General features: G+C 35.1%; 1 protein-coding gene across 2 annotated transcripts; it reads left to right on the top strand.

The window, feature by feature from the left end:
* The first annotated feature begins 10,454 nt into the window (after window positions 1–10,454).
* LOC107594727 (uncharacterized) lies at window positions 10,455–15,085 on the top strand. 2 transcript variants are annotated; one of them, XM_016284888.1, is made up of 5 exons: window positions 10,455–10,579; window positions 12,063–12,107; window positions 13,535–13,900; window positions 14,664–14,783; window positions 14,961–15,085. In XM_016284888.1, the coding sequence occupies exons 1-5, from the start codon at window positions 10,522–10,524 to the stop codon at window positions 15,068–15,070; spliced, it is 699 nt and encodes a 232-aa protein (XP_016140374.1). In that variant the 5' UTR covers window positions 10,455–10,521; the 3' UTR covers window positions 15,071–15,085. The 2 variants fall into 2 exon arrangements, with proteins under 2 accessions (XP_016140374.1, XP_016140375.1); XM_016284889.1 differs by having other exon boundaries at window positions 10,506–10,579; window positions 12,049–12,107.
* The last annotated feature ends 1,684 nt before the right edge of the window (window positions 15,086–16,769 follow it).

Below are 16,769 nucleotides of genomic sequence, written 5' to 3'. Positions count from 1 at the left end.
GGGGGGTCAAAATGACAATTTTCACCTGAGATTTGGAGCCAAATTACAGGGGGGTAAAAATGACTTTAGAAAGATGACAGTATCATGTTCTTTTCTCACAGAGATCGGTAGGTCAATTAGCAAAATATGTTGACTTCAGCAATCTTTGTTACTTTATGTGCCCAAATCTGCCAATGGTAACATTGCTCTTTAAAAATGAAAGAAGAATCATCATCTTTATGCAAAATGAATCACATTTGGTTTTTGACCACTGAAAATGTGTACAATTTAACTATTTACTCCTGGAGTCATATTGAAATTCCAATATCTCTGGAAATGAACCATATAGGGCAGGGATCCTCAAATCTGGCCCACGAGATCCACTTTCCTGCAGAGTTTAGCTCTAACCCTAATCAAACACACCTGAGCATGCTAATCAATGTCTTCAGGATCATTAGAAAATCACAGGTAGGCGAGTTTGATCAGGGTTGGAGCTAAACTTTGCAAGAAATCATCGGCGAAAAGTCGGCGACGTGTCGGTGATTCCCTCAGATCGCGTCTTTGATAATTCACACTGCGTGATTGTCACTCGCGTGAACGAGCACCGATTTGCCTCCGATTTCGGCATTTGTCTGCGATTTCGCAAAACCTGTCGGCAAGTGAAAAATCGGGCTAAAATCGTGCAATGTGAACTCGGCATGAAGCAATTCAAAGAACACTGGTTTTATTTTGATGCCGGTCCAAAACAGACATGGCATTACCAAGGTTTAATAATGCTTAAACTAGAAATGAACTGTTTTCTATTTCAATATATTTTAAAATATAATTTATTCCTATGATGACAAAGCTGAATTTTCCGCATCATTCCTCCAGTCTTCAGTGTCACATGATCCTTCAGAAAATATGCATGCATTAGCCTTAGCAACCATGTGCTAAAAGCAGCACAGCTTCAGGAACAGCCTCGAAGCTATTCTCAGATGTGGTTTACTCAGTAGTGCAGTAAGTGCAGTGAAATGATCATCTAAAGTGTTGCACTCACTCTTTGGTCAGAATAGGACAGGACTTGAGCAGGAAGAGGTTAAGTGCTGTATCCTGGTAAGTGAGGTCCGGCGGAGCCGTGGGACTTTTCAAGTTTAGACACCGAACAATGACGTAGAGAACGGTGGCCACCGCCGCCAACTTCATGCCGTCAAACATTGCTGGCATCTCCGGCGCCACCGTATACACCTCCGATTCATGAGTGTTCATATTTGCGCTAAAAATAAACAATAACAGATGACTGATGCTCTGCTTCAGTAAACTAGAACTGTTTGTTTGACGCCATGTCAGCTTCTGTGGCTATTTTCATTACGAGAAAAATTAAGCATAAACAAGCATAAATACAAGCATAACAAAGCATAAACAAGGAAATCACATGACATTATATGAGGATCTATGGGTAAGATCTGGTTTAAACTAGTCCTATGTTCTGTCAGACAAATACAAAGTGGCTAGTTGATAACAGAAACTGATGGGAGTTACTTACTTCGTAAGTTAGATGTGCTCTCGTATTCTCTGACGAAGACTGAGGATTTTATGGGTGTGGGCTGTAGGTCACAGTGATCTGGTCAATTCCTTTGAGGAAGGGAAAGAAGGAACGGTTACACGTATCAGAAACGATAAGAGTAGATAAGGTTGATTACGTATACTACCAGTGTCAAGTTGAGTACCAAGCCCATGTTAATTACGTAACTACCAGCTCTCTGCATATTAAATGAATATTTCAACCCAATGTATATATATATATGTGTCAACTCAACTACAGGTCCCCGGCTCAAATTTTTGATTTTGTTAATAGTTTTTCTGGTGAAAGAAATATCTAAATTAAGAAGAAAGCCAAAATATGAAATGTCATAGATGTATATTATGGATGTAAGTATTCCACTGTTTTGTAGAGGGGGGTCAAAATGACAATTTTCACCTGAGATTTGGAGCCAAATTACAGGGGGGTAAAAATGACTTTAGAAAGATGACAGTATCATGTTCTTTTCTCACAGAGATCGGTAGGTCAATTAGCAAAATATGTTGACTTCAGCAATCTTTGTTACTTTATGTGCCCAAATCTGCCAATGGTAACATTGCTCTTTAAAAATGAAAGAAGAATCATCATCTTTATGCAAAATGAATCACATTTGGTTTTTGACCACTGAAAATGTGTACAATTTAACTATTTACTCCTGGAGTCATATTGAAATTCCAATATCTCTGGAAATGAACCATATAGGGCAGGGATCCTCAAATCTGGCCCACGAGATCCACTTTCCTGCAGAGTTTAGCTCTAACCCTAATCAAACACACCTGAGCATGCTAATCAATGTCTTCAGGATCATTAGAAAATCACAGGTAGGCGAGTTTGATCAGGGTTGGAGCTAAACTTTGCAGTGCATTGGCCCTCCAGGGCAAGATTTGAGGAACCCTGATATAGGGCCTTAAAAATGAAGACGCCAAAAAGAAAGTTTGTTAAGACCCAACATCGAAAAGGGCATTAAGATATCATTAAAACTTCTTGAGTTATAGGCATGCAAACTTTGGAGAAAAACTTTTGAATGGTCACCATTGGCACATAATGCAACAAAGATTGCTGAAGTCAACAGATTCTACTAATAGACCTACCAATCTCTGTGTAAAAATAATATTATATAGAAAAGAGCAGCGTATATATATATATATATATATATATATATATATATATATATATACATATAATCGTGTTCGTGTAATACATATAATGAAAGCGAATGGTGACTATGGCTTAGAGATATAATGGTTAACTATAACTCAAACTATAACCATTAAAACTTTTTTTTAATTCAAAATAATAGAAACTTTAACTGAGGTAACATAAAATGTGTGTGTGTGTGTGTGTGTGTGTGTGTGTGTGTGTGTGTGTGTGTGTGTGTATAGGCCTATGCAAATATACATATTTCAGCTAGTTGCCAAGACAGAAATTCTTCTTTATGTACTAAAATAACAAAGTGAATAAAATGAATAAAAAAACTATACAGACTATAAAAAAACTAATAAAATTACAAAAAAAGCTAAAATTTTAACTAGATTAAAACGAAAACGGAAAGTATAAAAATAAAACCTTATTTAAAATATTTATAAAAACTATAACAGTATTTCAATGATACTACAATAACACCGCCATGGGTGTCAAGCAAGATTTTTGCTGATTATTGGTTTTAATCTCATTATATGGCTTCAGAAGATATTCTTCAAAAGAGACATACAGGTCTGAAACAACATGAATACAGGTCTGAAAGACATCTATGACTCCCAATAAGGTTCTTTCATGACATTAATGTGTTATATGAGGACTAGAGCATTTAGAACATTTAAGTGTTAAATCTTATACTTGTGCTTCTACTTCTACTTACTTATTAGACTTATGCTTCTAAACAAAGTGAAAGTTTATGATAATCCTTTTAGAGTGCAAAAATAATTTATTATTATTTTTTTAATTAGATCATGTTAAGGCATGGCAGTGTACATGATCCAGCTCTGTTAACTAGAGTAGCCTTCAATTTTTAATTGTGAGGAAATGCACCTGTCAACTTGATTCCCTGAGACCATGCTTATTTCTGTTTTAACATGCATGAAGTTCAATGGACCACATGTGAATTTGATCCCCTAACTTAATGAGGAAGACTGGACTTCTTTTATATCCATTAATGAGGTTGTGATTTGTGAAATTAATCTGATTCGATTAAATTAATGTAATAGTACATTATAAAGCAATTACAGTCAACAGCATTCACTGATCAAAGATAATCCAAGACAACCCAAATTTGGCGTGTCAATCCAAATTTACATAGACTTTTATTTTACTTTATCAACAAACATGATTACATAATGCTTAATAGGTCAGTAGTTAACAAAAATGCCAGCATCATGAAAAATGGATTTGTATAATGTTCATATATGCATGCATGCTATGCTTAATAAATACATAACAGATAGCTAGATTCTATATACAACAGATCAGTGGCATTATATAATGTTTGTAACAATTTAATTCATATACCTGATTATAGGGGAGAGATTCTCATGAAACCGGTCCAAAAATAAAAAAATAAATAAAAAAAAAGGCCGGGGCATATTTCACTCCAAAACCAAATGGAAAATAATATATAGAAATTACAATTTTAAGCATGAGTTAGATAGTTTTATAGTTTTTATTAATATTTTAAATGCTTTTATATTTTTGTTTTTATTTTAGTTAAAGACTTAGTAATTGCGTTGTGCTTTTTTATGTGCTTTAATTTGTTTTTTATATCTTATTTTAATTCAGTTAACATTTATTTTATTTCAAGTAACAACAAAAAACTGGTTTTAGCTCATTGAACTATAATTAAACCTGCTTAGGATTATAATAGATATGAATAAAAATACAAAAATACAATTTAAACTTTATCTTTATGCATCATTGTAGCATTTGTTGTATTGCTTTATACCAATTTTAACATCATTATATAACAGTATTTGTTTACTGTAATAGAGTAATAAAACTGCCATATGTCATGAGACTGACCATTAAAAATATTAGAAATATTACAAGTAATTCAAGGTTGGATTACAATAATGAGAATGGAGGGATAATATCTGCTTAATTGTCATTAAAGGGGTCATATGATGCGATTTCAAGTTTTCCTTTCTCTTTGGAGTGTTACAAGCTGATTGTGCATAGATAAGATCCCTGAAGTTGCAAAGACTAAAGTCTCAAACCCAAAGAGATTCTCTTTATCAAAGTTAAGACTCTGCCACGCCCCCCTAAAACGGCTCGTTCTAACACGCCCCCACATGTCTACCTCACTATGTGGAAATATTTGCATAATGCGCCCAAATGTTTCCCAAAGGAAAGAAGGCATGGTTTCAGTAACCGCAGTTAGTGTTGAAGCAGCCATGTCAGGGAGACGCTGTGTGTTTCTAGGCGAAAGCAAAAGCACTTTATTTGGCCTTCCGGAAGTAGATACATTTAGGAATCTTTAAGATTACTTACAACAGAACAGCAATGCATTTTATGGACGACCGTTTCGTGAACCTAGGAGAGGAGGTAATTCTGACTTTGCTATGACAATCTGGCGCTTCGGAATCAGCTACTGTTTTGTTATTAGTTTAAGTATTTGCTACTGACTGTTCAAATGCAGAGTTTTGCGCATCGTGTGTGTGTGTGTGTGTGTGTGCGCGAGCGAGAGAGAGAGAGAGAGAGAGAGAGAGCGAGAGAGCGAGAGAGCGAGACAGAGAGCGAGACAGAGAGCGTCTCGCGAGCGAGCGAGCGAGCGAGCGAGAGAGAGAGAGAGAGAGAGAGACAGAGTGCGAGACGGGGTCACATCACAGTGGAGTCAGCTGTCTTAACCGTGGCTTGTGTACTGCAAACACATATTCATCACTGTGTCTGTCACGAGACTCTGTTCCCCTTTCGGGCTCTGTCTTTACACTTATTTTGAAAGATGAAGCTCGCGATTATGGTAAGGGGCGTTACATTTCCGACAAGTGCTTGCGGTGTTCAGCCAATCACAATGCACTGGGTCAGCTGGCCAATCAGAGCAGACCGCGCTTGTCGGAAGGAGGGACTTTGTAGAAAACGAAGCCGAAAACGAAGCTTTGTAGAAAAAATTATTTTTCAAATACTGTATTTTTTGAACATTAAAGCATGTCAACATATTATATTACACCAAATACACAAAATAATGATCTTTAAAAAAGCATCATATGACCCCTTTAAAATAAAGTAATGTCATAATGCCAAATATCTCAATGGACCTAAAACAGACTTTGTTCATATAAATAATCTGCACATGCTCTTGACGGGTTTCAGAAGACTGACATATGGGCATATGATTATAACCTACTGATTATGATCATAAGTGATCAAGGAGTTAAATACCAACGCTATTATAAAAGTGAAGCAGATAAACACATTTCATGATGGTGTGTTGATGATTGTGACAGTGACTGATCAAAGTGTGTCCTGCAGAATAAGGCCCAACATCTGCCTTTACTTCAAAACACCCTCACATACTGATATATTCTATTGTTATCAGATCTATAAACAGTGTGGATGTGCATGTCTATGGAAAACAAGTGTATTGCAGATGTCAACAGGGAAAAGCAGGAATCATTTACACTGATATTAGTGTGATAACAACGTTACGCGCACATGACACATATACAAATATGTACTTACGACATAGCTAATGAAAAAAAAACACTAGGTTGTTCTGAAAATACAGGCTGTTAGGTTAAAAGCAGCATAATATCGCTTAAATAATCAGAATAAACAGGAAACGAGACGACACCCCTACACATACACAAGTAAAAAACAAAAACAAAAAAAACGCATCGATTCAATGCAGCTGAAAGCATCATACCTCGTTCCCCAATCGATCACAAACAGCTCCGTGTCCCTGTATCTGTCAAATGTGGAAGTATGCTTTCTCTGTGTGTTTATTTAGCGTTGCATTATCCGTGGTCCTCTCTAGTATTTTCTTCCCTCCTCGTCTCATCTACAGACACAGACAGAGACGCAACAGCACTTCCTGCTTTACACGAGCTCATTTACATATCACGCTCCCTATTGGCTAATACAAACTGTTGCGTCATGGAGCACCGCCTCCTTTATTATAACAGCGCTTCGAGGGCACGTTGCAGCAGCAGAAGCGCATGTTCTGGCTGCACAGGGAAAATCGTCGCACTTGCGATTATACGCCTCTAACGTAAATAATAATAATAATAATAAAGTCATGAATATTAATATATTTACATCTAATCATTTAGCAGACGCTTTTACCCAAATGAGGACAATAGAAGCACTCAAACCAACAAAAGAGCAAAATATATAAGATATAAGTGCTTTTTCTCAAGATGCCACATTCAGATTATTGTGATATTATAGTGTAAATTATTGCCTGCTAGAGTGAAAATATCTCTTAACTAGCAAACTAGCTCCACCTTGTGAAATTGCATTTTTTTTTTTTTAAATGCATTCTTATGGAGATTAGATTACTCTGTAAGAAATATTTATATAATATCATCTTCTTCTTTTTTTTGGCTGAATATGAATAGATAATATTAGATGATACATTTCACTAGTGGGGGAAAAAGGGGAGGTTAAAATAAAAGTAAATTGCTCAAATTAAAATATATAGTTGTAGCTTATATTGATCGCAACATTACCAGGAAAATGTAAATAATAATAAGAAGAAGAAGAATTCTCACAATATACTTATAATATAATATTCATTTTTTTTTTTGTATAAATTAATACAAAAATTTGTATTTCAGTTGTATTTGTATAAATTAATACAAAAATGTTTGTTCAGTTGTTCAGTCAAATAAAAAATGTAAATAAAGAGATCATTGTTCAGAAGAGTAACATGTTGATCTATGCCAAAAACAACTAAGTCTGTTGTGAAAATTTTAAAGAGACATTTTAACACCTTAAGCATGATACCAATGTTATCATTTATTCATATGTCTTTATAAAAATGGCTAAAAAGTAAAAAATACAACGAGACTTTTTGTTGTTGTTGTTGTTTCTAACTTCTCAAATATAGGAAAATAAAGATTCAGAGCATGTCCTGTATGATCCAGTAGAGGGAAGCAACGGAGCAACTATATAAACACTCCCCTGCAGCAAAACGCACATTTAAGCACTCATACATTTCAAAACGAACCTACTAATCCAACTAATCCAAGTAAAAAAAAAAAAAAAAAAAAACTTTGATACTGATAGGACAATTAATCAAATAGGATTTTCTCCAAAAGAAAAATACTTTGTTGAATTTAAGTATTTGTGTAGTGTCAACAGAAAATTAACTCCATGTAGAATGGACATTTTTGGTCAACTGACCGGGTGTTCAAAGTTTATACCCTTGAAGAAATCATACATGAACTACCAGGACCGTCCTTAGGGCGGTGCAACTGGTGCAGTCGTATCGGCCCCGCGGCGAACAGACCGAGCGGCAGAGATGGCAAAAATACATATATCCTTCACTCAAGTAGACGTACAGATATTGATATTTAAAGGGGTCATATGATGCTGCTAAAAGAACATTATTTTGTGTATTTGGTGTAATGAAATTTATGTGGTTTAGGGTTCAAAAAACACATTATTTTCCACATACTGTACATTATTGTTTCTCCTCTATGCCCCGCCTTTTTGAAACACGTCGATTTTTACAAAGCTCATCGGTCTGAAAAGCGAGGTGTGCTGTGATTGGCCAGCTATCCAGTGCGTTGTGATTGGCTGAATTCCTCAAGTGTGTGACGGAAATGTTACGTCCCTTACCATATTGTGATGCCTGCGGCAACCACATGTGACGACCCCGGGCTGGACTCCACTTCGTCCACGGTGAAAGCCGATCCGGTGATCCACAGCGCGAAGTTGAAGTATTTCCTCAGCGACCAGCACGGATCAGCTCCAGGCATGAGGAAGCGGATATCATCCTCTTTTGGAAGACCAAACAAAGTAGTTTCGCTTTCACAACGAAACACACAGCGCCATCACGACATGGCGGCGGCAACAATACTACAGCGAGAATAAAAGTTATGCCTTCTTTCTTTGCGTGAACATTTGGGCGGCGTTATGCAAATCTTCCCACACAGTGACATAGACATGTGGGGGCGTGTTAGAACGAGCCATTTTAGGTAGGTGTGGCTGACTCTTAACTTTTATAAAGAATATCTCTTTGGATTTGAGACTTTAGTCTTTGCAGCTTTACAGATCTTCTTTATGCACCAAGAGCTTGTAACACTCCAAAGAGAAAGGAAAAATTGAAATTGCATCATATGACTCCTTTAAAAATACTCTGGTAAAAGTTGAAGTACTGACTACACTTTTTTTACTCAAGTTAAAGTATAGAAGAATGGGCTCTGACATGTAGCCTACTTAAGTAAAAAGTAGCCATTACTAGGCTACTACCTGTTTTAGTGTCACACGGGTAACGGGACCCCATGCACTTCATATAAACACCTTAATACAAAAGTTAACTTACATTTCAAATTTTGTTAGCTAATGAATGCATCCAGGCTGAACAACCGCCATGTAGAACAGGGCGGGACTGGGACAAAATTTCACTCATCCAGAGATGGTACGCACTGCAGAACACAAGATCCAGTGGGCGTGGTTGGATCCACATCTAGGGGGTGGAGATGGGTAGGTTTAGGGGTGGAGCTCTGGGAGATGGGTAGGTTTAGGGGCGGAGATGGGTGGGTTTGGGAATCAAGGGGTGGAGACGGGTAGGTTTAGGTATATGTAAGGTGGGAGGAGTTGGATCTGGATCTTGTGTTCTGCAGTGAGGGGCTATTGGGGCTCATCGAGGTCACAACAAATACGCCCATACACCCACAACAAATTCTGAAACCATGGACAACACAATTTTTTGTATGGCCATCACATAAAAAAAGGTTAAAATCCTTAGGCTGGGGCTGTGCAAAATAACCATATTTTCTAAATTGCCTAAATGTCAAAATTAACTATGGTTTAATTATAGTAAAAGTATAGTAACCATAGTTTTTTAGTGGATTGATTGCCATTTGTCTAACCATAGGTTTACTACAAATTCCATGGTTAAACTATGGTTAGTGTAGCAAAAGCATAATTTGGCATTACCTTAGTAGCCATGGTTTTGGTATTATGCAAGTAAAAGCATGGTTAATTTTCATAAGGGTTGTGTTGTTGTCTGCCCTAGTTCCCTCTAAACCTATCATAAAACAAACAATGTGAATATTTGTCTGCTAAATAACTACTGTAACTGTTATTGGCCTGTTAGGACTGATATGAATCATAAATTGATTCCAATTTTTTGAGCTACGAGGAAAACATTCTCAGTATTGTGATACTCCAGTAACGAATGGCTTTTATCGCGTCACCTCTGCAACAATGCAAGTGACACCTCGTTCATTCACCCCTCAAGGCTCCAAGCGCTTGCCATAAAGAAATAAAACCCACCTCTCTTGTCTGCACAAGCAAACATACACACATGTGACCGGTTCTTGACCGACGGGTCAGCGACTGTTTCCCTCTCATCAGTATTCTGCTGCACTAACATGACAAGGCTGGAGCAAGGCTATCCAAACAGAGCAAAACAAAAACGGCCTTAGAACAGAACCATTCATAAACAGCGTCTAGAATGACTTTTACTTTGGGTAATTCATTTATTGCCTGTATTTATCTCAAGATAGCCTAGTTCTTTAGAATACTGTATTTCCTGGATGGCCTATTTCAGCCCAAGATTTGTACAAAAGAAACTCTAAACGTATATAAATATAACTTGCAAATATAGTTATACAAATATTAACTATAAATAACTTCAGCTTCACCTAATTACGTAAAGAATGCGAACTGCTAACTCATTCCCTCATCATCTTCTATAAAACCTTCCCCTCTTGAGTTCATAAAGACATCAAACTGCACTATAAAATGGAAAGAAATTGCATGAGTGTATCTCCTCCCATTTGAACTTTGGAAACACTCTGCCGTAGTAAAGCGTTCCCAACATGTGTAGTCATTCTTTCTGTTCTACCCCACGATCGCCTCTCAAACTGTGCTCTTCAGGTGAGTTGAATTCATATATGTCATCTATAATAGCCATCCGTATGGATCATACAGAAGCTCTGCGATCTAAATACGCCATTAAGTCATTCTTACGATAAGAAATGCTGATAAGAATTATTGCATGGCATCTCGTCTTTTTTTGGTGCAATGATGCTTATTTTAAAATAATACTGCACTGTAACATTGTTGTAACTTTTAATTATTTTATACATTGTAAAACATTTCTACCTACTTCCACTTTAACTTAAGTTTAAAGTTAACTTAAAGTTTTAAGTATAATCAAATTGGCTATACAAGTCATTTCAGCTTAAATTATATTAAACCAACTTAAAAAAAAGTCAAGCTGAATCTTGTACAACTTAAAATACGTAGTTGAAATTGGTTGAATCATTTTGACGAGTAAGAGTAATGGAAAAACATGTTGCATATGTTACGTATTACATGAAAAACATACATTTTAGTTGCATTAAAAATGTACATTTTAGCTTTAGATGTTAAATATTGATGCTAAATCCACTGCTGTTTTATATATAATTGTTTATACAGTTTTTAATGCAATTACATCAGAAGTAACTGTAATTAAATAAAATAAAATTAATAACACCTAACACTGATAGGGACAAAAATGCAATAAAAAAATAAAAATTGATAATTGAAATGGTATATATCTTGACTAAGGTGGTAAAACACAAATAACTGTAAAGCAAAATATTTAAAAATTGTAAGAAATATTTTGTAACATTGAGGTGGGTGGGATCAACATCTGGTTTTTGTCAAGGCATGATATCGCATTCTCTCATTGGGAAAGGATCAAATATTGCACCATGGCATCTTTAGTCAAGCTGATGTGTTCAAGCATTGCATGTGTGGAGGAGAAATTCTCAGAAAAACACAAGGCTAATGAAACTTGACATGTTGTTTTTAACCGTGTTAATATGTGTGAAAGTGTTAACCCCTCTGCATTGCGTAGCTTTAGATGTTAAATATTGATGCTAAATCCACTGCTGTTTTATATATAATTGTTTATACAGTTTTTAATGCAATTACATCAGAAGTAACTGTAATTAAATAAAATAAAATTAATAACACCTAACACTGATAGGGACAAAAATGCAATAAAAAAATAAAAATTGATAATTGAAATGGTATATATCTTGACTAAGGTGGTAAAACACAAATAACTGTAAAGCAAAATATTTAAAAATTGTAAGAAATATTTTGTAACATTGAGGTGGGTGGGATCAACATCTGGTTTTTGTCAAGGCATGATATCGCATTCTCTCATTGGGAAAGGATCAAATATTGCACCATGGCATCTTTAGTCAAGCTGATGTGTTCAAGCATTGCATGTGTGGAGGAGAAATTCTCAGAAATGAAAACACAAGGCTAATGAAACTTGACATGTTGTTTTTAACCGTGTTAATATGTGTGAAAGTGTTAACCCCTCTGCATTGCATCTGTTTAAGCAGACTCTGTATTACAGGAGCGATGCTGCTGTTGTGGATAGCATTATCTCTCACCTGGCCTGGTATGGTACACTCTTAACCTCATAAAATCAACTGAGTGAATCTAATAATAGGAGAATAAATGAACATGCAAGAACATATCCACAGCTGTGCTTCCCAAAAGCATTATATAAGTACACTCTCAGAATAAAAGATAAAATAGAATAGAAATCTATCACTGGAGTAGTGCCCTTTCAAAGGGTACACTTTAGGTAGTAATAATATGTACTAATATGAACCATTTAGGGGTGAATAAGATACAAATAAGCACCTTAAAGCTTTTGTACCTTAGGATACCATCCTAGTGACAGATTTGTACCTTTTTTTTGTCTGAGAGTATAGATCATTGAGACTACTTGTGCCAATGCTGACAATGCTTTTGGGAAATCCAGCCCATTCTAGAATTAATAGAAATTCTATTACATGGATGTTTTTTTTTTTTTTGCATTGTGACTATTTCTATGACAATTAAGAACAATTTTAAGCACAGAGATAAAGTATTGCAATAAAGAGAATGAATTACAAATTTTAATCCAAAATGCTGCTGCAAGATTAATCTTTAATGAGCCGAAAAGAACGCATGTCACACCTCTGTTCATCAATTTGCACTGGCTACCAGTAGCTGCTCGCATTAAATTCAAGGCATTAATGTTTGCCTACAAAACCACCATTGGCTCTTCACCCATTTACCTAAATTCATTACTTCAGAGTTAACGCCCTCTAGAAGCTTGCGTTCTGCAAGTGAACGGCGTGTTATTGTGCCATCTCAAATCATTAATTAATAAGTATATAATAATATAAAAAAATCAATACATACATATACATATATATATATATATATATATATACACATATACACATATACATACATATATATATATATATATATATATATATATATACACATATATATACAGACACACATATATACATATATATATATACACACATACACATATACACCTTGCTACATGTACTGTGTTAGGCTAACCGAGACTTGTCATTTGCACTTATATATTGTTGCTCTTTTGTTAGTTTTGACTGCTTTTATTGTCCTCATTTGTAAGTCGCTTTGGATAAAAGCATCTGCTAAATGACTAAATGTAAATGACAATTCCTGTTTGTGAGAAACAGGAATTACTAAAAAAATGTCTAGATGAATTATAGCAATTATAGCAGGGATAATGTGCTTAATTGTGATTTCATGACAATTAACATTGTGGCAAATGTGAATTACAAAAAATTTAATAAATATTTCAAAAAAAAAAATCCTCATATTTAAAACACATTATTTTAGCAATTAGAATGTTTCTAATTATAGCAATTAGAATTTGGTGTGTAAATGTGCTTAATTGTCATTAAAATAATGTCACAATGCAAAAATGTTAATGGCCCTAAAACAGACTTCTACACAAACACATATATGCTAAAAGTCCATTTTTATTTCAAGGCACAATTGGCTTTACGATCCATAGCATGAAGGAAGGTCTGTGTCTAGAGGACTCGTATGAAGGAGCTGCTGAGTTAAAGACATGCAGTCTGGACTCAGTCCTGCAGCAGTGGAAGTGGACAGATCACTGGTTCCTAGTAAACACAGGAACCCTGAGGTGTCTCTCTGCCGTCCACACTGACCCAGTCCAGACTATCGCTTGTGATTCGAGTGAACATATCAAATGGCAGTGCAAAGCTCAACAGCTCATCAGCCTGCAAAACTCTCTGGCATTGAGCACAGAGAAAGGAAAACTCAGACTGAACACGGGTGAACACGACACATGGAAATCTCTGGATGCGGGCGACATCTGCCAGAATAAACTGAGTGAGTAGAGGCCGAATATAACAACTGAATAATTTAATAACTATTATTTATTTATGTATTGTTATTTATTGTCATGCTCATTTCATCTGGGTTGACATACAATCTCAAAGCTGCATTTGTTTGATCAAAAATACAGTAAAAATAGTAATATTGTGAAATATTATTGCAATTTAAAATAACTGTTTTCTATTTTAAAGCCACTCTGTGCTGCTTCACATCTTTGTGGAAACTGATACCTTGTTGAATATGAATTCCTTGATGAATAGAAACGTAAAAAACAGCATTTATCTAAAATGTTGTAACTTTTGTTACATTATAAACATCCTTACTCTCACTTTTGATCAATTTAATGCATATTTACTGAAAATATCAATTTTTAAAAATCGTACCGACTCCAAACTTTTAGATGGTAATCGTTACTAATAATCTAGTGAGTACAATATAGTAACTAGGGAAGTACATTTATTGATTTATTTAGCATTTTGACATATTTCCATGAAAAATCTAAGTATTCGAAAATTGTATTCTTTTTTTTATTTTAATTTGATTTATTTTTGCATCACTGAATGAATTATAGGGGAATGTGCTTCATTGTCATGAGAATAATATCACAGTGCACAGTGTCTGGCTTCCCTTTCACAAGAGTGTAAAAGTGTTTTCTGCCACGTTTGCAACATGAAAAGAAGCTCCACTGACCTTCTTCAATTCGTCTCTTCATGGTATGATGCTATACTATACATCTCATCGTCACTGATTCTCACAGGGTCCAGAAGAGAAAGCGATTTAGAGACCGACGAGTTTGACTTTGCTGAAGGGCCGCCTGCACCGAGAATGACAGAGGCACAGAAGAAGTTTTTACAGTGGTATTACCGCACAGAGGACCGTGAGTGTGCCAAGTTTGCATTATCCTTTGTGATGTCCTTGTCTCTCATATTTACAGAATTCAATATCCCCATCCATGAAATGGCTTGAAATGCACATCTGGATGTTGCCATGTGAAAAAGTGTACATGCATCACACTAATACTCACAAACTGTTCAATGCCGTTCTCATTTAACAGCAACAACGTGGATGTTTGGCATGCTGGCATTTGCTTTTCTGGGTCTTCTGATTGGCGCAATGCTGATGGTCATGGGCATGATGGCTAATAGGTTAGTAGCACACGAGTAACACATTGGGTTAATAACATTATGACTATAGTTAACAAAGAGCAGTTTTATAGTAAACAAATACACAAGTAAAGACATATATACTCAAATACATTTTAAAGCATCACATATCTATCATATTTATCGCCTTTCCTATGTAGTAAGTAAGCTTGCTCAGTAACTCACCTGGTACTTTCGATGCAAAGCACTCTGGTGTGATTCCAGTGGAACACTGCTCGAAAAAAGTGCTCAAAGCCATGTAAAAACAAGGTAAAATTGCATGGTCATCAGCCATTTGATTTCCGAACTGCCGCAATATGTGCATTTACCAAAGTCACGATTATCTGATTCTGAGAAAATTGAACACACCACTATACATTTCACTTTGAAACTAATGCAAGACATGCAAAAAGATATGTGATATTATTTTTGCAAAAAATGTTGCCACAGGCATATCATTTTCATGAGCCTGGGTTGTTTTTCTTCAGATCAGTGTGCTGGTCTCTCTGGGTTATTTATAGCACTAAAACACAATTTTGAAAGAATAAAGAGAAAAAAATAAAAAATAGGTTTTCAGGCTAATAGTTCTAATTATTTTTATAAGTGTGATCCATAAGAGAAAATCTCAAGTTTCTGCTAGAGATGTTTTAGAAGAGATCTCAAGAGCTTCTCAGATTTTGAAACCTTACAATGTCTTTCGCAAGTAAATTTGCCATGATACCAAAGTCTGCTATAAAACGTCAGAGATCTTAAAACCCCCTTAACTGTCACCGTCCCACCTGTGGGACGCTTGGCGCTCTTTTTTCTGTCATCCTTTTTCTCTAGAAAATGTTTTAGTAACCATCATAAATGATATATCGTTTGAAAGCTAAGAAGCCCAAGATTCATCCTGAGAAAACCATTTTGAAATCAAATATTGCGTTACCATGGAAATCATACTTTAAAATGTTTTGGTGGTCTCCTCCCCCTTAGCGGGCGGTGTCAATGTCATATTACAAAATGTCTTTTACAATCAAAACTTTTTATAATCTTGACAAAAAACATATCATTGGAAAAATCTGAGTCTCAGGATTCCATATTGCATATTGTGATAGAAGCAATATTGGCAGAGAAATTTCAACATATGTTACAGAAAAATGCATTTAAGCTGTTTGTGGTATAATGCCCTAAATCAAATCTTACAGAAACCTCAATTTTTTTCAGATCAACTTCAAATTTGGAACATAACTTATTTAGACAGAAGGCTTACATTTTATAGCAATTTTATAGTAAAACCTGTTATGTAAAATATTTATTATATACAAAATATAATAAAATTAGAACAGTGTATTTTCTTTACAATAAATTTGAACTTCTTTCTCAAAATGTTTTGATACTTACATTATTTTATTTTTTTTGCCAAAAAAATTTATTTTTGAAAAAGTTTTTTCTTGAAAAAAACTTTTGCTATAATCTGCTAATTGACTTCTTTAAAAAGAGACCAACCTTAGGTTAGATGTCTATTACATTTATGTTGACAGCAAAAAGTTATTATAAGAATTATTTTTAAATGTTTTTGAATAAAGTATCTTATGCTCACAAGGCTGCATTTATGCAAATACTGTAAAAACAGTAATATTGTAAATATATTTCTAATTTAAACATAGTTTTATTTCAATATGTTTTTTGAGTGCAATTTATTCCCTTTATGGTAAAGCTGAATGTTCAGCATCATTCCATGT

This window comes from Sinocyclocheilus grahami, unplaced genomic scaffold (assembly GCF_001515645.1).
Source record: "Sinocyclocheilus grahami isolate Dianchi unplaced genomic scaffold, SAMN03320097.WGS_v1.1 scaffold190.1, whole genome shotgun sequence".
Taxonomy (NCBI): Eukaryota; Metazoa; Chordata; class Actinopteri; order Cypriniformes; family Cyprinidae; genus Sinocyclocheilus; species Sinocyclocheilus grahami.
Note: the sequence above shows the minus strand (reverse complement) of the source record. Positions and strands in the feature narration are given on the sequence as shown.

What these genes read in the sequence shown, in the direction of transcription:
- LOC107594727 (XM_016284888.1), top strand. Translation starts at nt 10,522, where the DNA reads ATGTGTAGTCATTCTTTCTGTTCTACCCCACGATCGCCTCTCAAACTG. An exon ending in ATTATCTCTCACCTGGCCTG is followed by an intron (nt 12,108 to 13,534) that starts GTATGGTACACT and finishes TTTTATTTCAAG; the next exon opens with GCACAATTGGCTTTACGATC. An exon ending in CATCTGCCAGAATAAACTGA is followed by an intron (nt 13,901 to 14,663) that starts GTGAGTAGAGGC and finishes TGATTCTCACAG; the next exon opens with GGTCCAGAAGAGAAAGCGAT.